Source organism: Tasmannia lanceolata, unplaced genomic scaffold, assembly GCF_043159265.1.
Source record: "Tasmannia lanceolata isolate RefF3 unplaced genomic scaffold, GAP_Taslan_0.1 ptg000011l, whole genome shotgun sequence".
NCBI lineage: Eukaryota > Viridiplantae > Streptophyta > Magnoliopsida > Canellales > Winteraceae > Tasmannia > Tasmannia lanceolata.
The window spans coordinates 24931097-24955073 of NW_027518688.1; the positions used below are offsets into that span (position 1 = coordinate 24931097).

The 23977-nt window shown below is 37.6% G+C and overlaps 1 protein-coding gene across 2 annotated transcripts in view; it reads right to left on the minus strand.

Moving 5' to 3' along the window:
• ARC3 (GTP binding protein) overlaps positions 1-19003 on the minus strand; it is a 35430-nt gene extending 16427 nt beyond the window's left edge. The window contains exons 1-5 of one of the 2 annotated variants that reach the window (XM_077390875.1): positions 18646-19003; positions 15811-15869; positions 13238-13302; positions 7471-7605; positions 5062-5110 (exon numbers count right to left, since the gene is read on the minus strand). In XM_077390875.1, the coding sequence (XP_077246990.1) occupies positions 5062-5110; positions 7471-7605; positions 13238-13302; positions 15811-15869; positions 18646-18968 (631 nt within the window). In that variant the 5' untranslated portion in view covers positions 18969-19003. The remainder of the gene's footprint in view (positions 1-5061; positions 5111-7470; positions 7606-13237; positions 13303-15810; positions 15870-18645) is intronic. The other variant, XM_077390876.1, reaches the window with a different exon arrangement.
• Between the last annotated feature and the right edge of the window lie 4974 nt (positions 19004-23977).

Sequence of the window (23977 nt, forward strand, 5' to 3'; positions counted from 1 at the left end):
TCCTCTCAAATCAGCCATAAACAAGTAAATCATTAGTTCTTCAATTTTTTGTGTTCTTGAATCATAAAATACAAAACCCAAAATCCAAATATCTCCTACATCGTTTGAGATCTCATCTTGAAATTTTGAAGGACTTTATTTGGGACTAAACCTCAGTCAAAGTATCCAAGATCCATAGCTTTAAACCCCTTTTGCAGCCAATTGAAAATTCGCACCCTTTTCAACCCTAGAACCTTAGAAGCACGAAGCGGGGGCGGGAGCGGGGGAGTATGGGGGTCTAGAAGAATCTAAGGTTGGGAGCGCCTCTGTAATATTTTCTTTGTAAAGGTTAAGAATGGCTGTGATAAGAAAATTGGTTTTTAAGTTAGACTACTCTCAGTCATTCACACAAAAGTGGATGGCTGAGATTATAATAATAGATGAGATTCATTTACTTTAGTAATTCTCAATTGCCTTTAATACATTATTATTAAGCATGTTTAAAAAAAATAATGAGTGCCCTTATCAAATTAATGGAGTGCCAAATATCATTCTTAAAGAGAAAAGATATTGGGAAATCAAGATGGGAAGTGACATATTCGCCCCCTTTTTTATTAGGGACAACCCCCTCTAGTGCAAAAGTGTAGTCATAAATACACTGTGCAAAATTAATGGAGTTCCAAGTAAAAAAGGGGCTAATATATCATTTCCCAATCAAAGAATTAAAGAATAGTATTTCTGTTCTAAACTTTTCCATAGATATTCCTGCATCCCAAACAGCCACGCAATAAAAAAAAATTCATAAAAACTTTGCAAACTTTATTTTTCCTTTCCAAACTTTTAAGACATTCCAGTATACAAAGTTCCAAAAAACAATTTCAACGAGGGGGCTTTTTGTTTTTACCAAAACACCCTTTTCTAGAAATTTCTATTCTTCATTCCTGTAGAGGGTAAAATGTTATTATTAGACATTTAGCTGGCCTTTTAGGAAAAGTAAAAAATGAAAGAATAAAAAAACCCTAAGCTAAAAGGCCGACGCCATTAACGCTGTTGGGAAGAGGCGAGAAATGGAAGGGCTTTTCGCATGCAGCGGGGCGAAATCGCCTTTGTGCAATCTATGTTTTGGAGCAAAACATCTGTTAGCCTGCAAAACATCTTAAAAAATCAGAGATTTTGACATCCATCAGGTTAGATTCTTCACAGATCATCCACATCTTTTGTTATTAGTTATTGTTTCTATATTTTTTTTTTGAAAAATCTTTCATAATCTATGTTCTTTTTCTCTCTGTGTTTCTTTTCTTTTCTTTTTTTATCATTTATGTGTTTCTTTTATTTTCTGAGAATTTGGGGGCACGATCCTTAGCCGATCCTTAGTGAGGAGCGCGGAATCGCGGTTCTCACATGGGAGCGGCACCCATGTGCACGATTCCTGCTTCTAAGCCTAGAACACATTTTCTTGGAAATTGATGGTGCAATGACCATCAAAACTGAACCCTAGGCCAGAAATTGGTTTTCTTTTGATCTTTTCGATCATAACCTACGAACCACCAGCCCTAAATCTCAAAATTACAGATCTGTCCAAATGACCAAAATACCCTTTTGGCCTAAATTGGACCGATTTGAACCCGTTTTGTTGGTGCAGAAATTTATTACCGTTTTTCATTGGATTATTGCTGATTTCTCATCAAAATAAGGTTTAATTCATACGTTTTTGGAATTGTTTTAATTATTTTACTGGGTCTCACACCTAAAACCCTGTTTTAGCCTAATTTTGCCCTTAACTAGTTACCCAAAAGGTCTTGTTTTAGCCTAATTTTGCCCTTAACTAGTTACCCGAAAGGTCTTCTAACTGCAGAGTACATTGTGCAAGGTTTATTTAATTGCTAATTGTTATTTTTCCATCTCTTATTGCTGTTTTAAGCCTTGATACAGCTAATGTCCGCAAAATAAATTCACAATAAATCAGCCTTAGTGGTTCTCGTAGGTGCCTCCGGCCTTTAGATTCAACCCTAAGAGTTCCTATAGCCTTTAATCCCATTAGGAGTGTAGGATTTTTCCCTTATTTTGGTATTGTCCTGCATCACTCCACTAAGGAGCTCCCATGTAATATGGTGTGTATATATAGGCCCAACTAGTGCAACATATGTGTAAAGACTACAATACCCCTCACAATACATGTAATGACTAAACTACCCTACAACACTCCCCTTCAAGCTGAAGTGTATATACTATGAAACTCCAGCTTGCTACAAAGAAAACTACAACAACAGTTAAAATACTCATACAACAAAAAAAGCAATAATCTCATACGCACAGCCAGCTTGGTACAACATTCCCCCTCAAGCTGCTAGTGTGGTGAATACATAATAAAAACATAATAAAAAGAAGACAACATCCACCATGAATACAACGGCGAGATCAACAACCATAAGAAGAATGGCGGCTACCCCTGAACCGGCACTACGACGAGAGCGATCACATCAGGGCCTCCCCCTGAATCAGAGCAACGGTGAAGAGCGAGATCAACGATCGAATAGAAGCGTCTCGGCAAGAAAAACAACAATGATCCTCGAACAAAATAGGCACACCAAAGGTACGCACGACAAACAACGGCGAAGTACCACGAGCAGAGACATCAGCTGAGCAACGCAATGCCAATAGAAGAAGAAGAACCACCGGAAAGGTGAGATAACCAACCAACGATGGGGGACACCATCGTCTGGAAAGACAAGGCTGATGGCGGACAATACGTCACCTGAAGAGATAACCAACCAACGACAGGGGAACACCATCGTCTGGAGAGACAAGGCGGACGACGGACAGCACGCTGCCTGAAGAGACAAGGCCGAAAGCCACGTTAACGACCGAGCATATAGCCGAACAATGAGAAGTGGATTGGAACGCAAACCACGATGAATGCGTAGAACTATGCAAGAGAACTACACACATGTGTAGAAGGAACCGACCAAGAACACGAAGAAGGAACAACGAACAATGCGAAGAGGAAACCAAACACCCAGAATGGAAAACGACATCAACGAAAGAAACAAGACAGACGAGGAAGAACAACCACCAACCAGACAACAACAAGAACGGCGAAGAACATAAAGGGAACCGCCAACAACACTCCCCCTCGGGTACATCAGCCTGGAGATGACAACATGACAAGAAAAGACAACAAGAAGACAACACTCCATCCTTGGAACTACATGATAACACTCCCCCTCAAGTTGAGGCCGAAGGTCTTCAACTTGCAACAAAAAGAAGAACTTCAAGGAACAACATCCCTCTTGGACATTTAATCGAGCAGTTTGCCTGCACCTTGGAGATCAACACAAACGCCATAGAATATAGAGAGAGAGAAAACAAAGATTAGGATGGAGTGGGTGGGGGGAGGAGACTCAAAAAGAGAGAAAGAAAGGATTTAAACCATAAAGAAAGGGATTAAAGAACTCAACAACGGACGAAGAACAAAAAAAGAAAGAGATTTATGGAGAAAGAACCAAAAAAAAAGAATAATAAAAGATGCTATGGATGGAGAAAAGAAAGGAAAAGAATGGATCTTTCCATGGTTTTTTTTTATGGATGGATCTACAAATGGTATTTACAAAAGAGGTTTGGGTTTATGGACTCACAAGAAGGGGTTTGGGGTGTGAATTTAGGGTTTGGGAATGCCAAAAGGGATTTGGGAAGAGAGAAGATAGGGTTTGGAGTTTTGGAATCCCAAAAAAAGGAGAAAAACAGCGAGCAAGAGATATATTGAGAGAGAGAGAGAGAATGGCGTGAGAGATAGATGGATGGAGATAGGATAGACTCATCTTCATTCCTTTTGTTGAGGATCAGACCTGGAGCTCTGATACCATGTTAGAAATGAAGAATAAGGTAAGAGAGGAAGAATAAGAGGAATGGAGAGATGGAGAGTCTCCACTAAGGAGCTCCCATGTAATATGATGTATATATAGGCCCAACTAGGGCAATGTGTACAAAGACTACAGTACCCATCACAATACATGTAATGACTAAACTACCCTACAACACTCTTCAACATACATACTACATGAGCTCCCATGAAATGTATGAAACACACCAGAGCCACTAGTCCAATGGTTGGTAGAATGGGACGTTTTGGTATTTCATTTCAGAAAAGACGCTACTATCGGAGATTCTTTAATATTTGAAAATTAAAAATAGAAATTTATTTAAAATATAAGAAAACATTATCCAACCAAATTTAACAAACACACTTTTTATTACCTACGACAATTTTGTAAAGTTGTTTAGGATTAAAATTAGAAGCCTTTGGCTGTTGAGAATCGCCCTTTGAAAGTAGAAAAAACACAAAATATTGTTAATATATCAACTATAATGAAAATGGAGGAGATATGTAGAATGAATTGAGAAAGATGGTGTGTAGAAGTAAAGAAAATGAGGGCTTGATGAGTTTATATAGGATTATTTTCTCTGGGAGGCAAAAAGATGAAAAATACCATTCAAATGGCTATACAATGGCAGAAAAAGATACAAATACAGATACAATAGTAAAAAATAAAAAAAGGAGCCGTTGGGGGGAGGGGGTTGCAAAATTGTGATTTAAAAAAGTCATTTTGAGACGAAATGTTTCGTCCAAAATAGGGCGGTACGGGCAAAATGGACCGAAACGCACCCGATTGGAAAGAATTTCCGACCCCCATGCTTCAGTGTTTACTTTCATTTTGTTTTTCGAACGAAATGAATCATTCTGTCCGATTCAGACGAAACAGAACAGATTTCACAACTTAGCCCTGCATATAATATAATATCAAATGACATGGATTAAGATATGCAATTGAATTTGCATCCCCAATGATAGGGAAGATCCTTAACGAACCAAGGCTAAAATGAAAACCACTATATCATTAAATTAATTCAATGCTAGGTATTTGTTTCCCTTAAATGGACCTCTCAAACTGCAAAATAACATGCAGTTTTAGCTAAAGCACAACCTGACATCAATTTATCTAGTCAATTGATCTAATTACCAACCAATTGAAAGAAGGCATAAAAAGGAAAGATCTAAATGACAAATGTGATAGGAACACCCACCGATGCAAAAATTTGTGCACTCCCGAAGGTTCTTTACCAAGTCCACTACCTGTAAACCCAATCGTCATTTGAAGTATAATTCAAACTTGAAAGTGGATGCAGTAACAGAAATACCCAGAAAAATTAGATGAACAAAGGCCATTCACTTACCAAACTTGGAAGCTGGAAATATCAGTGATTAAATATACACTATATAACCACGGTTAAATCCAACGGAATGGAACCTACTTGTTGATTAAAAACTAGGACATCTGTTGAAGAGCCCAATGTCAAATTATAGCAACTTTAAATGAATCCAGAACTAAAACAAATATTGTTGGGTTACATGTGAGAGTTGAATGCTGGTAGAAGCAATCCACTGGGCATCATAAGTGTGCCCAGTTATAATTCTTTTTCCTTTTAAACAACAACAGAGTTGATGACTGAAAGAAAAACACGCAAAAATTCCCAATTATCCAAAATTACTAGAAACCATCTTGACTTTATCATAAATGCCACCTAATGACAAAATCTTCTGGATGGCCATATAACCATGGTTTTAAATTTCGATTTCGGTACCGGTTTCGGACCCCACTGAAAACGAAATTTCGACAAAAAATTCGGCCGAAATCCGGCGAAACGATAAAACATTATTTATTCGATACCAAATTTCGGCCGAAATTTGGTAATTTAGTTTGAAATTTCGGTAAAATATTAAAATAATTAAAAAAGAAACAGGTTTTTTGGTGAAATTTCGGAAAAAATGAAATTTCGACTGAAATTTCAAAATTTCGGACATCTCATCCATCAGCCAATCTACTGGCAGAAGTCCTTTTTTGAAATTGCCAATGGTAGGAATCCCTACCAAATTTTGGAAAAGTTAGCAAAGATGCCTACCAAAATTGGGAAAAGAAAGCAAAGATGCATAAGTTATGGCTACACTATCCGAGCAATACATGACCCAAGTGCGCAAGAAACTAGATGACAGCAATGCTAAGTATAAAGTCGAAGCCAATAAACATCATCGACTAAAAACCTTCATGGAAGAAAATGTAATTATGGTTTACCTAAGGAAGGAACAGTCCCCAATTGGTTCCTTCACTAAGTTGAAGCTCAAGATGATTAGGCCATGCAAAATTTTGAAGAAAATCAACGAAAAATACCTACAAAATTGCCCTACCAAATGGAGTGGACATGGTTTTAAAAATAATTCAATTTTGGATGCTACCGAAATGAAATCCACTTGGATTCGGAGAAATTTCAAGATTTCGCCCAAAATTTCGGAATTTCACATGAAATTTCGAAATATGGGAAACATTCAACTTTTCAGATTAAAATATCAACATTTCGACAAAAACATGACAAAAATCAACTCCGCTCCCAGAAAAAAGAAGAACCACGAGATTCCTTTAAGAGATTTCTAAAAGGACAAAAAAAAAAAAAAAAGAAAAAACAGCGGTGAAGAATCTTGCTTGGATTTCGACAGTGATTTCGTACCGTAATATTTCCCTGATTTTACAAGATTTCGGCCAAAATTTCGTACCAAATGTTTCAGTGTCATTGATGATCAAAACTGAAACAAAAATTAAAATTTAAAACCTTGGGAGTGAAAACTTCCAATATCTTCAATGCTGCTGATATTTTTGAATATCACCCTTATGAACTGCTAAAGTCGAAGATGAGCTCCCTCCAATCAGGAGGAAATGATGCAACTCAAGACCTTGATAATTATCCTCAATCCTAAGGGGTGTTCTAAATCAACTTAGATGCTAGGAAAGATAATGGTATTTTTGAAATTATCAAAAGGAGTGAATCGGGAAAGAGTAGAAAGGGTCCTCTCTCGTTTTTCTTCACATTGTGATATCCCATGAGTCCACCTCGGTTTTTAAGGATTACCTTTTATTATGCTTTGAAGCTTTGAAAGCATGCATTGAAGTGAAGACTTGAAAGATTTACTGTCTTCTTCTGACATGTAATGGATAATATTAATTTGATTTTCAATTAAAATTGTTTACCCCATGATCCCCATTTGCTCCTTTTGGTACTGAACTACTGATCATACCCAAATTTAGAATTCCAATTTGGATCCACTCTGTGTCAATAATTTATGCATGTAAATGAGTTATTTCTCAAAGTATTTATCACCTACAAACAATCAAGTACATACTTCCACTACTTAGGGTAAATTTAGCAGCAATTCATAATAAAATTCATTTTTCAAAGTATTTATCACCTACAATCAAGTCCAAAACGGTAAACTTAGCAGCAGTTCATAATAAAATTCGAATGTGATGAAAAAAAATAGAGTGACAACAAATGACTTTGATAAGTTTATGTTTTCTATTTCATTTCTTTTATATGGCAAAAGCAGCATGTGAATTCATAGCTACAAAGTACAACAGAGTACATTCATCAACTAATTCATATTACCTCTTGTTGGCGCCTTTGTCCCTCGAAACTGAAAGGCTTCAGAACAATAGCAGCAGCCAATCCACCAGCTGATTTTACCGCACTAAGAAACTCTACTGCTGTAATATGATCTAAGCCATATCCGGCACTAGCCACCTACAACAAAAAATGACGAGGTAACTGACCATGAAATGAGAAGGAACTCTAACATAAGAGCCTGATACCTATTTTTTTAAGCAAATCTTTCAATTTTTTCTGTAAAGTTATGCTGCATTGTTGTTAGAATGTTGTGTTGTTATATTGCACAAGGTTTTAAATTTCAGTTTCGGTCACCAAGGAAATAGAAAGTTAGAAACGTTTCGGTCGGAAATTTTGGTGAAAATCATGTAACATCACGGAAACAAATGGAAACATATGCAAATGATAGAATTTTAAGATGAAACTTTGGGAAATGCTAGAATAAAAACAAATACACACTCAAAAGCATCATATAAGCAGACAGTCATCCATAATGGTATGACATTCTACATGTAGTGACATGAGCTACTACATGAGCAACCACAATAATTCAATACATACCACATTTTACATGTAATTCATATAAATATGCATGCATGATCCATATATTACATTTCACATGCAATTCGTATACATATAAATATGTAACACGTATTAATATAGTATACGTAAATGAACACCATGGTCTGGCAACGAAGCATTTTCATGCAAACCCAAAAAAGTGTCTTTTTGCTCTATTAAAATAATATTCATAGAATTAGAATGAATCATCATTCATGAGACTCAGGTGAATCCTCAAAATTCAAAATGTTTATCGGAATCGATGCATAACATACCATGTAGGCACAGAAAGGAAAAAAGTCCTTACATGAAGTGTTAGAAGTGAGTAATATGCCTAAGGGCAATTTAGTCTTTGTACTCTCTCTCTCTATATAACTACATAAGTGAGGGAAAGCTCTCTCCAACTCACCAATTCTATCCAATCTCTTCTCTTCTCAACAGGGTATCAGAGCCCTAGGGTTTTGGTGCCCTCGAGACCACCATTGGAAGTTCCTCCGTGCTCTCTCTCTCTCTCTCTCTCTCTCTCTCTCTCTCTCTCCACCGGAAAACCTCCACCGTGACCCTCTCCACCTCCATCTTCACCGCTCCACTGCCGTAACCCATCTCCCCAATCCACGTTGTTGTAAGCCACTTCCTCACCCACCTCACTCTATTTCCCACACCCACCCGCTGCCAAAACCCATTTCCCCAAATCACTCCCCCCCCTAAAAAAAAAACTGCCTTAAGCCACTTCCTCACCCACCCGCTGCCGTAAACCCCTCTCCACTCCATACACTGTCGCGGCTCCGCTTTTCGTCTCCTAGCCTTCGGTCTCATTTTTCGTTAGTGCTTATATGTCTCTTTCTCCTATATACCTCCATCCGAGCCACGATGCACGCCACATGTTTGCTGAAATGTCTGAGTGAGAGAGAGTGCCTCCAATTTCATCTTCTAGCCTCTATTCTCCTCCTGCGTAGTTCTCATATGTCTTGTTCTGCTATGTCTCTTCATCAGAGCTGCGATATCATGGCCGAGCTCGTTATGTGATTCTTCACCTCTCTATTGGCTATCCTCTGCCGCCGTTGTGGTTGAGAGTGGCTCTCTATTTCTGTCATCATGGATCCTTATATTAGTTCGACCCATACTGTGGAGGCTTCTTTCCCACAGCTGACAACTTCTCCGTCTAGTTACTCTTATTCTGTGGCGGATTCATTCTCACAGATGCCTTTCGTCGCACTCAACGGGTCCACTTCATCCATCCCAGATATCTTTTCTCGTGCGCCTCACTCTATGCGGAGCTGTGGGTCTTGTGACCCTTCTCTCAAGGATCCTATTCTTGGCCCGTACGTTGGTGGTGACCGTTGAGGCCGTGGTCGTGGTCGTGATCGTGATTCTGGAGGCGGTCGTGTCGCTTAACTCGCTTGCGGGTGTGGGCACCCTCTCCACACTCATTGTCAGGTAGAAGGCCATACTGTGGGTACGTGCTATGCATTACATCCGGAACTCCGTCTGGTCTGGTCTGCTCACATCACCTCTGTTCGCCCTTCTTGGTGCCTCTATTTCCTCCTCCGCCTGTCCAGACACCCATGATGACCATGTCCGCGTCTCCAAGGCCGAATATGATGAGTTATTACTCTTGCGTACGCATCGCCAGCCACCTGCTGCGCCTTCTGCCCAGCTAGTAGTTCACCTACTTCACTTCTTACTACCTCTGGCTATTGGATTATTGATTCCGGGGCATCCAACCGTATGAAGGGTAATATTGCTTCATTTAGTTCGTTTTAGCCCTTTCATCCAGCCTCTATTGTTACTCTAGCCGATGGAACCATTGCACCCATCTCTGGTATTGGCACTATTTCCCCTCACTCTGGTCTTACCTTGTCTTCGGTACTTTGTGTTCCTAAGTCACCATTTAATTTACTTTATGTTAGCCAACTTACGAAGAGTCTTAACTGTTTTGTCTCTTTCTTCCCCTCTCATTGTATTTTTCAGGATCTTTCGACTGGAAAGACAATTGCTTCGGGTCATGCGGTGAATAGTCTCTATCACCTTGACTATGACCTATGAAGCACGGGTATGAGTACGGGGTGCGGGTACGACACGACACGGATACGTGGGTACGTGATTTGCCAAAAAAACTGGGTGAGGGTACGTTCGGGTACGCCGAATATAATAATATATTTTATTATTTTATTATATATTTATAAAAATTAAAAAAAAATAATTGTAGAGCAATCAAATAACAATAGCATCACCAAAATGGAAAATTCTAATATTACTCTTCATTTCATAAGTGATTAAGTTCCATATTTCAGAACATGAGGCATCAATACATCATTCATTAGAAAAAAAAGTCTGTCACCAGTGTGTTGACCATTGTGTTGACCAGTGCCTGACAAGATGAATAATTTTTAGAAACCAAATTATGAGATTTTTTTTACCGGACTTTTGGGATTTCATAATGTTTGGACACGATAGATTTTATGAATTTTTAAAATTTGAAAAATACCCCACCGTTTGGAAGTTAAGAAAGTTAAAATTTTGACCCGACCATTTTTCTTTGAATTTTGTACTAGAACTGGAGAGTTGACTTTTTTTCCTTTTAGATTTGGGTGTTGAAACTATTTTTAATAAATCCAAAAGGGGGGTATTCCGTTATTTACATGTAAATCTTAAGTAAATGGACAATAAAACATTTACTTAAATGGTTTACATGTAAACTGTACTACAGAGTACAGGAAAGTAGAGAGAAGTACAGGAGAGGAAAGAGAAGAAGCAAGACGTGTAGGGTACGCGTGGTGCGCACCCGACACGTACCCAACCACCAAAACTATTTCTTTCTTTCTTTTTAAATGGGGTACGTACCCCGGACGTACCCGGGGCGTACCCGGACGTACCCCACCCCATACGTGTCGGGTGCGGGTGCGGGAGCCCCGGGAGAGTACCCGTGCTTCCTAGACTATGACCCTCCTCATGCCGTGTTGCATAGTTCTGTTGATGCCTATCAGTGGCATTGCATCTCGGCCACCCCTCCATTCAGGACTGCAACAGTCCTCTGTTCTTTCTGGCCCTCTTCAGTTCTTTCACGTCTCAAGTCCATTTGAGCTATAGTACATTCTGATGTCAGGGGTCCTTCCCGGGCTATGTATCTCCTTGGTTATCGATACTTCATCATTTTTTTTATGATTTCCCCCGTATGACCTGGCTCTTTCTTCTTAAGGATCGCTCTTAGGTGTTTACTGCTTTTCATACTTTCCATGCTGAAGTTATTACCTAATATAATTGCAGTCTTAAGTGTTTGCACACCGATAATGCTCGGAATACTTTTCTGCCTCTAATGGCTTTCAAATTTTCTTATCCACTCATGGCATTGTCCATCAGTCCTCTGGTGCTTACACCTCTCAGCAGAATGGTGTAGCCGAGCGGAAATTCAAGTACTTGCTTGATATAGCTCGCACCATTCTCTTTCAAATGAGGGTCCCTAAAGCCTATTGGAGCGATGCCATCCTTAGCTCTTGTTTCTTGGCTAATGGGCTTCCCTCCTCTATCCTTAATGGTAGATCTCCTTTTTCGGTCTTACATCCTCACCATGATCCATATCCTCTCACTCTACAGGTCTTTGGTTGTGTTTGCTTTGTTCACAACCTTACTCTAGGTCTGGATAAATTAGACCCTTGGGCGGAGCGCTGTGTCTTTCTAGGCTACTCTCGTACCCAGAAAGGTTATAAGTGTTACAGTTCTACGCTTCGGCGGCTCTTTGTTTCAGCCGATGTCACCTTCTTTGAGTCTGTCTCTTAGTCTCACTCGAAGGGGAGTGTACTGTTGGTGATTCTGTTCTTTGTCTTTATTCATGCTGTCTTCTCTTTGATGTATTTCACCATTCTTCAGTGTTTGGTTTCTTCTTCTTCGCATTGTCAGTCGTTTCCTCTTCGTGTTCTTGGCGTAGTTTTATGCATTATTGTCCGCTATATGCCCGGTTATTAGCGTTGCTTTCGGCCGTATCTGCCCCGGACAACATGCTTCCAACCGTCGCTGGTCGATGTTCTCTTCAGGCGACGATGTTCATGCCGTCGACTTTGTCTCCAGATGATAGTTTCCCCATAGTTGGTTAGTTATCTTCGAGCGATGGTGCCCCCGTCAACCTTGTCTTCAGACAATGGTGTCCCCATCGTTGGTGGTTGTCTTCAGGCGACGATGTTCATGTTATCAACCTTGTCTCAAACGATAGTTTCCCTAGCGATGGTTGGTTATCTTCAGGCGAGAGCGTCCCCGTCGACCTTATCTCTCCAGATGACTGTGTCTCCCGTCCTTGGTTGGTTATGATCACCTTTCCGGTGGTTGTTCTTCTTCTCTTGGCGTTGTACTACTCTGTTGATGTCTCAGCCAACCAGCGCTGCTCCTCTGTTGCTCGTGCGCGTCTTTGGTGCTTATTTTGCTCGATGGATTACTGCTAATTCCCTGCTGAGGTGTCACCGTTAGATCCTTCGTGGTTTGCAAATTTATTTGTCTGGCTTTCATTCAGCCGGCCTGTTTTGATCATTCTCCTTGTCATTCTGATTCAGAGGGAGCCGCTCACTCTTGTAGCCATTGCTATCTTTATGTTATACTTTTCATTATGTATTCACTACACCAACTTGAGGAGTGTTGTACCAAGCTGGCTGCGTGTATGAGATTATTGTACCTTTTTCTTGTATGGTTAATTTTTTTTAGTTGTTTGTGGTAGTTTCTTTGTAGCAAGTTGGAGTTCCATAGTATATACACTCCAGCTTGAGGGGGAGTGTTGAATACATTGTAAGGGTAGTTTAGGCAGTAACTCTGTATTAGAGGGTATTTTAGTCATTGTACCATGGTTGCCCTATTTGGGCCTATATATACATCATTCACATGAGGAGCTCCCCAGTAGAGACTCTCCATCTTTCCATTTCTCTTCTTCTTCCTCTCTTATAACCCTAGCCTCATTTCTAACAAACAAATAAACTAAAGCAAATAATAAAAGGGAATGCACTTAAAGAAACAGGCAAGAGGAAACTACTGCAAAGAGATCAAACTAAATCGCCCATGATAATGTTAATGAGACTTAGTTATGGTCACGAAAAAGAAGAATGAATACTCTGCTAATGATATATCCTTTTACACTGCAATGTCAAGAAAGCATTATAATGCCATGATTCTACCTAAAGCATAAAGGAGCAGAAACTAGCTACATAGATAGGGTAAGGAATGTACAAACAAGGACAATAGCTTGAGGACATGGCTGCATGACTAGAGGACCTTTGACATTCCTTAGTACCATATCTGAAAAAGAAAGTTAAAGAAACATAAATACTCTTATTGACTTTCCAATGTCATGTATAAAACTCTGCACCCAGATAAGTAAAAAGTTGATGAGACAGCTTAAGTCCCAAAAAGACCATGGCATACCGACAACAGCTTATAACCATGCATGAGACAATGATAAATTGATAAGACAAGGAGTACATTACTCATTATGAATGACTACCATTAAACTAATACTATTTCAAGATATCATTATCTATAGTAGAGAAAATTAAGGGGGCCTCGTTGCACATAAATATATAAGCAAAGCTCTTGAACAAACAAAATACCATGGGGATCTCCCTTTGCCATTTCATCTAAAAGATAGGTTCATCATTGGTGGTGACCAAGAAAATTGCTTTTGGCAGGATGAGTGGTATAGGGAATCTCCTTTAGCAAACCTATTTCCAGAACATCTTCACAAGGACATAGATAGAATCGAAACACAATGTCCAGCAATTACCTACATCCTACAGACTCAAGTCCGACCAAGAGTTTCATTATTCAGGAAAAAATTTAGAGCAGACTTTTAGAGGAGTTTTAACTACTATTTAAAAACTCCCCGAGTTGACGATTGACCCTCCCAAGTCAACTCAATTTTAGCTTGGCAGAGTTCTCGTCTGAGTTGGGCCTGCCAAGTCAATCAAAAACTCCTTACATTTGCCCGAGGATTGACCCAGTCGAGTCGACTCGGTTTTAACGAGTTCTCAGAGTTTTTAAACACTGGTTTTAGCCCTTCAGCATGATTTGGATATTAGTTTTTCCATGCATGGACGTCATGACTCAAGACACAATGGTGTTGGAACTGGAGTCAAATAGGACTTTATAAATTCTTTCTGTTATTCTTTTTAGTAATAGCAACTTATCCCATATCCTCTATTCCGAAGATCAGTGCATATCCCTAAAGCTCCATTTTATGTGGGTAGCAGTCAAATGAAAACTTTTAAATAGGTATTGGGGAGATTGCATTGATGATACCTAGTAGCCCCCTGAGAAGCCTACGCCTATATCCTAGTCCAGTCTTGTTGGACTGTACAGGTTTGACCTTTTCTCCTTCTGCATTTTAATGTCTTTATTGATTTCACCTCTATTTAAATGTGGACAACTTATGTCGCAAGTGATGTCGACCAATTGGACATGTTTGATAGGGATAAAAAGGACATTATAGGCCCACCAAAGGATAGTGAGAGGATGTCATGAGAATCATGGTCGATGTTTTTTAGAGTGCCCGTCAATTTGGGCATCATACTTAGCACTAACTTTATTGAGGCTTTATGAATCGCACCATCTTCGTAATTTTCAAGTGACAAGCAATAACAAAAATAAAGGTGATGATGGTGGCGGTGGCAGTTTTTTTTTTTTTTTTTTTTGAATGGCTGGCAGTGGTAGTTTATAGGACAGGTTTATAGAAAAGAGAGGAAATTGGCATTGATCCAATGAACCACAATTATTAGGACTTTCTGCACAATCCCATCCGATTTTACTCTTTCCAAAGCAAGAGCACAATTCACTGTTGTAGACATCTAAACAAGCACCCTTTTAGTTAAAATTTTAATTGGGTGTGGTGGAATGGCATCAGCACCCAATTACTTACAGATCAAATCAAGTAGCTGGTTTGGCTGGCGTGGGATTGCATCAGCATCAAGTTTTTCAGTGATTAGACAAAGGACTACATGATGTAGTACAGAATTATAGATAGAAGGAGGAGATTGAGAAGAGAGGAGAGGAGAGAAGAATGAAGAATAATAAATCAGGGAGAAAGTTAGGGTTAGTTTACCTTGTAATCTTATTTATATAAAAACAATAAAAAAATACTGATTACGCCCTTCTAGAGGCTATAATTCCAACTATGTCCCCACCATAATACAATATCTCCATGCTCCTCCTTAAGTAGAGCATAGATATCTATCATGCCCAACTTGTTAAGTACTGGTTTTAGCTTCATCCCTACTACACCTTTTGTAATAATGTCAGCCAATTGATCTCTAGTCTTCACAAATGGTAAATAAATTTCTTGGGAAGCTACCCTTTCTATGATGAAGTGTTTGTCCACCTCCATATGCTTAGTTTATGTTACGGGATTATGAGCTATGTTGACTACAGCCTTGTTATCACAGTAGAGTCTCATTGGATCATTGGTAACAAACCCAATCTAAGACAATAATCTCTCCAGCCACAAGAAATGATGTCAGTTGTCAAAGCTTTCTGTATGGTTAGATAAAATAAGGTCACATAGTGTATCATATTTTGTTAGATTAAATGCACAAACGTCTTCATGGTTATTCTTTCTTAGTTCTGTTTACTATTTATTGTCACAAATTATCAAAATCATGTTAAGAGTTTATATCATGGAGATATTTGAAATAGAAAAATCCATAACAAATTAATAATCAATTAACCTAAATGAACTTTATGTCTACGAATTGGATGAGTTTGATCAATTGTATGTGTTTCTAAGAGGATTGACAAAGGATGAAAGGGAAAAACCTTCCCCAAGAGTCCTTTGTAGTAATTGCACCTTTACTGAATCTCTCATATGTATAGTCCTGCAATACAATTAAATGTCAAAAACAGATCTGAGAAAGATCTAAAACAAAATCGTCACTGTCCCACATGAAAGATCCCCAGAATACTCTAAATAGACATGTCCCAATACTGAAAGAATTCAAATTATATTCAAGAATTTCCTTAAATTTATCAACAAAGGAATTCTCAGACTCAAGAACAGAATATACCATACAAATTAGGAACTTGCATGTTTTGAAGGCAACAGTTGAAGACTGAACACATTCATTACCATATTTTCTTCCATTCACAAGTTAACAAGGATAACAGTTCGACACAGGTTTAAAAGTCTATTACATGGACTGAAAGCTAAAAGCTTTTCTGCATAAAAGAAACAACGTCTGTACATTAAAAAGTTTATGGATTAAATACATCCACATTAGAGAACATGAAGAATTAAAGCTAACTAAGAATCTATTACAAATTGTCAACAATCAATCATAGTCGATACGAAGATAAATACTTCAATAGCATAAAATTTTATAGTTTCATCATTATGCAGCATCAGTTGCAAGAATTTTGATGCTTGACCAATTTTTTTAAAATAATAATGCAATAAAACAAACAAAACAAAAAATACAAGGAGACCGAGAAAGTCTCGAAAAAAGCATAAGCTAACAAAATGAAAAGAAAAAATAAAATTACAAAAGGCAGCCCAATCCTCAGGAGGAAATTCATCAGAAACCATACTCACATCTCTAGCGACACTCGAATATGCAAGCTTATTAGCATCAAAAGTGGAAGATCGCCAAACATGTAAGAGCTCAATGTTATGGCCTCCGATCAAATTGCAGATCTCCTCAATTGCATCTGCAAACCTCCACGGAAACATGTAGAAGATTCAAGGGATGCTCCTGCACCAACTCCCTACCAAGATTGGTAGAAACAAAAATTATAGATCTTGGACTATTAGCTCCAACAATGCCAGGCTTACATTTAGGGATGCCTACTCTTTACTCGTTGACAAAGAAATTTTATTAATTGGTTTAGAGATCCAAACAACAAAGCCTCCTTTCGTGCTAATGGAACTCTTTCTTGCAATTTTCCCCTCTATTGTATTTGGAGTTCTTGAATGAGGGAGGTTCCAATTTTTTATACAAATGAGATGGGAAACTTGGATTTGGTTTCCTCCACTCATGGCATATATGATCCTCACAATAATCGTTAATAGGTAATCCTTCTAGTAACTAGGGTAACCCATAAGGTGGTATTGCATCCAGCTCTTATGACATCCCATGACATGATAGATGAGAGGATTTGCTTCTTTTCTAGTCCTCATTGGATTTTCCATCCCCAAAAGCAATCTTTGGGGCTTTTGCCGTCCCATATGATATATAGCTTTTCAGATATTTTTGCAGCCACATCACCCATAAAGACCCGGAATCTTGAATGACGTCCCACAACTGCTTCATATGTTTTGGTGTTCCAATCATTGAAGTTATGAATTCCAAGACCATCTTCTTTCAATTGACTAATATCATTCCAATTAACAGCATGCCTCCTCATGTATGCAAGAAACCTGGTTTCCCAATCAGTTATTTTGTTTGGATTTTATCTACAAGAGAGACATTTCTTTAGTAATCCAAATAGAAGAATGTCAGACACAAAGATAATCCACTAAAATTTCTTCCATTTCCATCTCATTGATGGATGACCCATTGCGTATTTTAATCAAATGTGCTCATATGGATATTCTGCTCTAACATTTAGAGATCTAAATTCCCAGTTTTGAATGAACATAGTCTAACACAACTTTGGAAGCTTCTAATCTACATTAAGAGAGAACATGAGATCACCAGAAAATACTTATTGGGGCATCACTGTGCCACCACCGATGATAATTAGAAGTTCTTATCTTATTATTTCCTGTCTTTTTTCTTCATTGCAATTAAGTCACGAAGGATATGGGGAAGAGATAGGGTGAAAAGAATCCAATTGCTCTAAATATAGCCACGAGATGTCCGTTAACGAGAACGGAAGTGGGAGCTTTGATCCACTTGAACAATCCATTGGACCCATTGATTTGTGAACCCAATACACTTGGTAATTACAAAAGGGGTATCTCCGTCAATGTTATCAAATATCCCCTTCATATCCACCTTAAGATACACACTAGTTACAAGAGGAGTATCTCTGTCAATCCAATCAAATGCCTCCTTCATAACCACCATAAGATATACTACTTTTCTTATGTTTTACATGAAATTTGTGTCTGAGATCATAATTCCTTTTTTGAAAACCAATTAATTAATTAGTCATAACTTCTTTCAACCCATTAGCAAGGATCATTTTGATAATCTTATGTAAGAAGTCGTTTCTACCAATATATTCAATCTGCATCTTTGTTTCCAAAACAAACCATACAGGTAGAACTATATCATTTGATGAGTTAATCTACCAATTACATATGTTATCAATACGTTCACTTCCAGACACTACACTAAATTACATAAAATTCCTCTAATTTACTAGTGGAAGCATAAAAATTCATCTCCAGTTCTAAATCCAATCAGTCTGAGTGTAAAAATAGAAAGATGTTATGACAAACATGGAAAGAGATACGAATATTATATTCTAACCTAACCTAATTACTAATTTAATCTATCTAGGTTACCGCATTTAACACACTTCCCTAATCTACCACTGAGATCTCACATATTCTAACAGTCTCAGTAAACTCATCATAAAAGTTCACTAGATAAACGCAATTCGAACCAAAAAACAAATCAGAAACAACAGAGAAGAGAAAAATCTCACCAAAACCTAAGAGGACAAGATTCAAATGAAGATTCGAGGCAGAAATCGAGAACCGCGTCCTTTCTACTGCCAATCCCAATCACCTCCACAGAACTCGAATCTCGCCATAAATCCTCGCAATCTGATTCTCGATTGAGAGATCCGTTAGATGAAGAATTATACTCTGATTTTGAAGAAATTTGGAGAGGAATCGAAATTCTGTGAGATTTTTTGAAGAATTTTCTGCGATTGGGGAAATCGCCATGAAAGACGAGTTTTGAAGAAGAACGGCGCGAGGAGGTGGTGGAAATAGTGAATGAGATTGGTGGAAGAAGAAGATCCATGGATAATGGCGTTAGTTTGAGAAAATCTTAGCCTTTTTTTTGTTTTTTGTAGGTAGAGTGGGCTAGTTATATCCGCGCGACCTTGTTTTGATAATGGGACGAACTCTCCTTGTTTTACTTTCTTTAAAACGAGATATCATTTATTGGGATTAGGGTTCAGATTGAGGAAGTTGAACTCGAGTCGGGTCAGGTTCGGGTTCGGGTTGAGGAAGTTGGACTCGAGTCGGGTCTTGTTGGGGTTCGAGTTGAGGTGTCGGGTTGACCTGCCCCGCATCAAAACCCGTAATTTTTTAAAAAAAAATTACAGTTTTCTGTTTTGTTTTTTAAAACATAAAAACCTAAAGGGGAAAGATATCACCATAACCGACCCGAATTTGGTCGGGTTCGGATTGAGATATTAATGTTTTGATTTGGGTCAGGTTAGCCTTATTGGGTTGAGTCGGGAAGGTTCGGGTTCGGGTTGATGGTTTAGAGTTTCGGGTTGGGTTTGGATAGGCTCAACCCAACCCGGCCCAAGTTGCACCCTTAGATATCAAAGGCTACCCTATATTAAAATATAGTCGCACGGGTACCACTCTCTGTGGCCTGAATGCGCGAATGGAATTAGGTGTGGCCCCGCACCCATTCCTTAGTCCCCCGCCTTTTGATGAATGTTTGGCATCCATGAAAAAGTATTCATGGAATATATTTTTTTTACGTATCCCCACATTTCCATGAAAATCTCTTCCATTGGGGATGTTTGCCAACCATGAAAAAAATCATGGAATATTTGTTTACCTAAGCCATGTTTGGGAGCTATGAAAAATTTTCCATAGAATATTAGTATATATAGTGACGAGCGAGAGGTAAGGGTGAGAATTGGAAGGGCATTGAGGAAAGGGTGACAAGTGGCTGAAAATAGGGAAAAGAAAAAACTCTACTCAAAAGAGTTTTTCTTAAACAAGCCCATTGGGGGTTTCTCTCCAAAGGGATAGAAATACTTGGATAAGCTGTACTTTGGCTTTGCTATCCTCCTTGGAGGGGAGTGATAAGATATATATGGGGGTCGGTTTATCACTCCCCTAATTCCATCTTAAATAAACCCCGTAGATTTGGCTTTATAGTATACCCTACCCATAGGGGCAGTTATAGTCTCAATGTCCCACGTGCAATGAGGTTAAGAGAATAGTATTGTTTGCAATTAAGCATCAATTTTGGTGGCATCCAACCTCCAAGGCCACCTTCAAATTGACATTCTATAGTGATGAACACTTTTATCTCTTGGGAAATTAAAAAATCTAAAATCACGCCCCTTTTTTTACTAAGTTGATGAACAAGGTGTAAGCATGCTATTTTTAACAAGGGTTGTCGTTTTGCTCATTTCAAAATTAAGAACCCAAACACTCCCAAATCCCATTCTCTCCTCTAAAATCCTTCTCCATATAGTTATATCTCTTCAAAAACTTCAAATCTCACCTTAGATTTGTCATCTCCTCAAGAAATCTCTGTCAATTTTCCTTGTCTACAGCTTGATTTTCCATAAAAAATGTCGAAATTCATTGATAGATTCGCCCTGATGTCTCTTTTCATCCCATTTCCCTCTATAAAAATTGGCCTAAGCATCCTCTTTAAACACAACATTCTCACACGAGAAACCATAGCAACAAGCTTCCTTTCTCTCTTCAAGCATTTTTTTCCCCTTCATTCTTTCTTTTCTGCATTCTTTCACCATTTAAAGCAAGGGGAACAATCGGACGACATCCCAAAGGTGCTCATACAAAGGTCACACGACTCATACCACCATCTCCTTTTCTTTTCACCCCAAGCGTGAAGCACACGGTTCGACTGTGGGACCCGATCCCGCGAGGGGGGCGCGGCGCGTGACCCGCCTCTCTTGGTCTCTCGTACCCACGCGAATGGTGTGTGCCGTTTTTTATTATTGATTTAATTCATCTTTTTCTTGAACTTGGGATCACTAAAGCAATCCGAATTTCACGCAAAAGAGAATGACAGAGTCGCCACCTAGATGAGAGATCTAGGACCCATAATTAACCAAAAATCTAAATTCGTTACCTGATTACGAGAATGAAAGGTATGAGGAGTTACCACCAAATGCACCATTCTTGCCTGATAATCCGGTCTTCAATTCCAAAAGTTAACTCTCTTGAATTCCTTTTAAATGGCTCATTTAACTCTATATTAATGTGCGAACTATATGACATGCATCATAAGATCTAATTTCAATGCATTTCCTAATGTGTATCTTGATTTTCTTAATTCGTTTGGATTCAATCTATGTTAATGTTATCCTAAAATTCTAATTTGAGGGAAATCCTATATATTTAGTTAAAAATTTATAAAAAAACTAATATGCAAAACCCCACCATTTGTGGTGGGCCGACTCGTGCTCGATATGTCATTCAAAGCATCCAAAGCTGCCTACGTATCCAAGCCTCACTGGAATCAGAGTCGATCATAGTTCAGTGCCTGAACTAAGCTACATGCCTAAGACATCCAGGACACCAATCTAGACCGGAAGGACTTTTTCAACAGTTTAAGAGAGATTATTTAGTTCAAGTTGAGTAGATTTTATTATCCTAGGACTCCATCTAAGATGTTATATGGTCATATCTAAGTGCAAGACATTTCTTAGACTAATGTAGGTGAACCTACATCCTAGGTAACTAGGCTTGTCCTATAGGAAAAATGGGTAATTAGTGTAACTAGATCTATGTCTCAATTGCTAATAATAGCAATCGGTTGTGATGAGGCTAAACTCCCTAACTCTAGGACACCCTAAAACCTAAGACGCAACGGGACGTAAGTGTTCCTAATTGGTTCTAAAGGTCCTTCGAAGAGATACCGTTATCCAACGGTTCCAAAAGCATGGATCAAATGATTTTGATTTATTAAGTTAATGATTTTCAATTTTTCAAAGATTTTCAATTCCTAACATCTAAGGAATACCAAAGGCTCTAGGGCTTGACGAATTTCAGCCTTGAGTTGCATTCATGAAAGGGAATCGTGCTTTCTACCCTTGCATAATTTGACACGTAAGTTATATTATGTTATTGCATGTTATATTTCTCAGAATTTTCATGGACAGTGGACTTCGGAGCCAACAACATATTATAATTTAAATGCTCAAATTATTAAGGATTAATCGCAATTAAGATACGTTATGAACGCAATCTTGGCGATTAAACTATCATAGCATTGCAAATCAGCAAACAAAATCAATGACTCCTAGGGTTTCTTTTTCGATAGTTTAAGGATTGAATACATGATAGAGAATTAGATGTCTTTGGAAATTTTGATAACAATTTGAATTTATTTTGATTTTCTTTAGTATTTTAAAGAAATTCAGTTCAGATTAGAGATTTACACATTAACTTATATCAAATCCATTCGGATTAAGCCGAAATTTTTACAGTAGTTTTCTCTTGACCAGAAAAGATTACTGTAAAATTGTCATGGATTATAAATATGTTTTGCTATCAGTTTTCCATTGTTGAAGAGTTCTGTCCAGATTATAGATTTACAGAGCAACTCATAGCAAATCTAATCTAAATAAGTTCAAATTTTTATAGTAACTTGATCTAGACCAGAGAAGATTACTGTACAATTTCTATGAATTTTAAATGTGATTTACTATTAATTTTTCCACGTTGAAGATTTCTGTCCAGATTATAAATTTACACATAAACCCATAGACAATCTAATCGAAATAAAATGACAATTTTAAAGTAGCTTTCTCTGGACCAGAGAGAATTACTGTAAACATTTCATGAATTTTAATGATGATTTACTATTAATTTTCGATTTTAAAAATATCTGTCCAGATTATGAATTTACAAAGAAATACATGGTAAATCTAATCCAAATCAATCTTAACTTTGTGACAACATGTAATTCTAGTAGTAAATCTTTATTAAATATTTTTAGAATTTTTCATGGTAATTTACGATTTGTTTCTGATTTAATATGGCATGCTTGATTTGGCATAAAAAATCATAAACAAATATCTAACAGCAGCCAAAAATCTTGAAAACTTCACAGGAGATTAGATCAAGTCTTAGTTAATTCTCATCCAAATTTTATCTCTGGAAACTTTATATATTTTTCGAAAATTAGTTTTTTTCAAAAATAACCATAGGATTAAATAATTTTTTAAACCCCTTAAATAAAATCCAAAATTCTTCAAAAAATTCGTACTGTTTCACAACCTTAAAATTATTTTATGTTTAAATTTGCATTAATTTTTGATCTGTTTTGACATCTTTTTAAATTCAATCTTTAGAATTTTACCCCTTTAAAGGTAAAGTTCAAATGGTCAAATCATGGTCAAAACGAAGTCAAAATTCCTGAAAATTCCAGATTTCTTTGCGTTTTAATACACAAAAGACTTAGAGATTGAAATATTGAAGAAATTTCAAAGGTTTATTAAAGTTACTTTGTAAAATGGATTTAAACCCTCTTAATTTCAAAAATTGGATTTTAATATTAAAAAATAGATTTTCCAAGAAAAAATTTAGATTATGAAATAACCTAAATTTGATCTTATCTCCTCAAAATTTCACATGCAAATAATTTCATATTCATAGCTTTTCAAAGAAAATCACAAATTTAATCCTAGCATGCTTCTAGTTTAAACTACATGAAAACAGATTTTACAAGACCAACCTTGCTAGCTCTCCTTGTCTCTAGGGTAAGTAATCATTAGATATACGCTTTGACTTACCCTTTTAATCGTAAAGAAAACCCTGAAGAATAATAATATAGCCTCCAATATTGAATATGTTGAATATATGAAAGCACTATGTGTAGAACCAAATGGAAGAGATGAACACCAAAGCAACAAAAGAGATGAATGAATTCCAAGGAGGAAGAAAGAGATGGATGAATTTTCTAGAGAGAGGCCAAAGGTTGTGCTTGCTTTGTTTTTAAAGAAAAGATTAGGGTTGAGAGAAGATTAGTAGTTTCCAATGTGAGAGCTCATTTCTTTAGCTTATTTCCAATTTGTGCTTTGA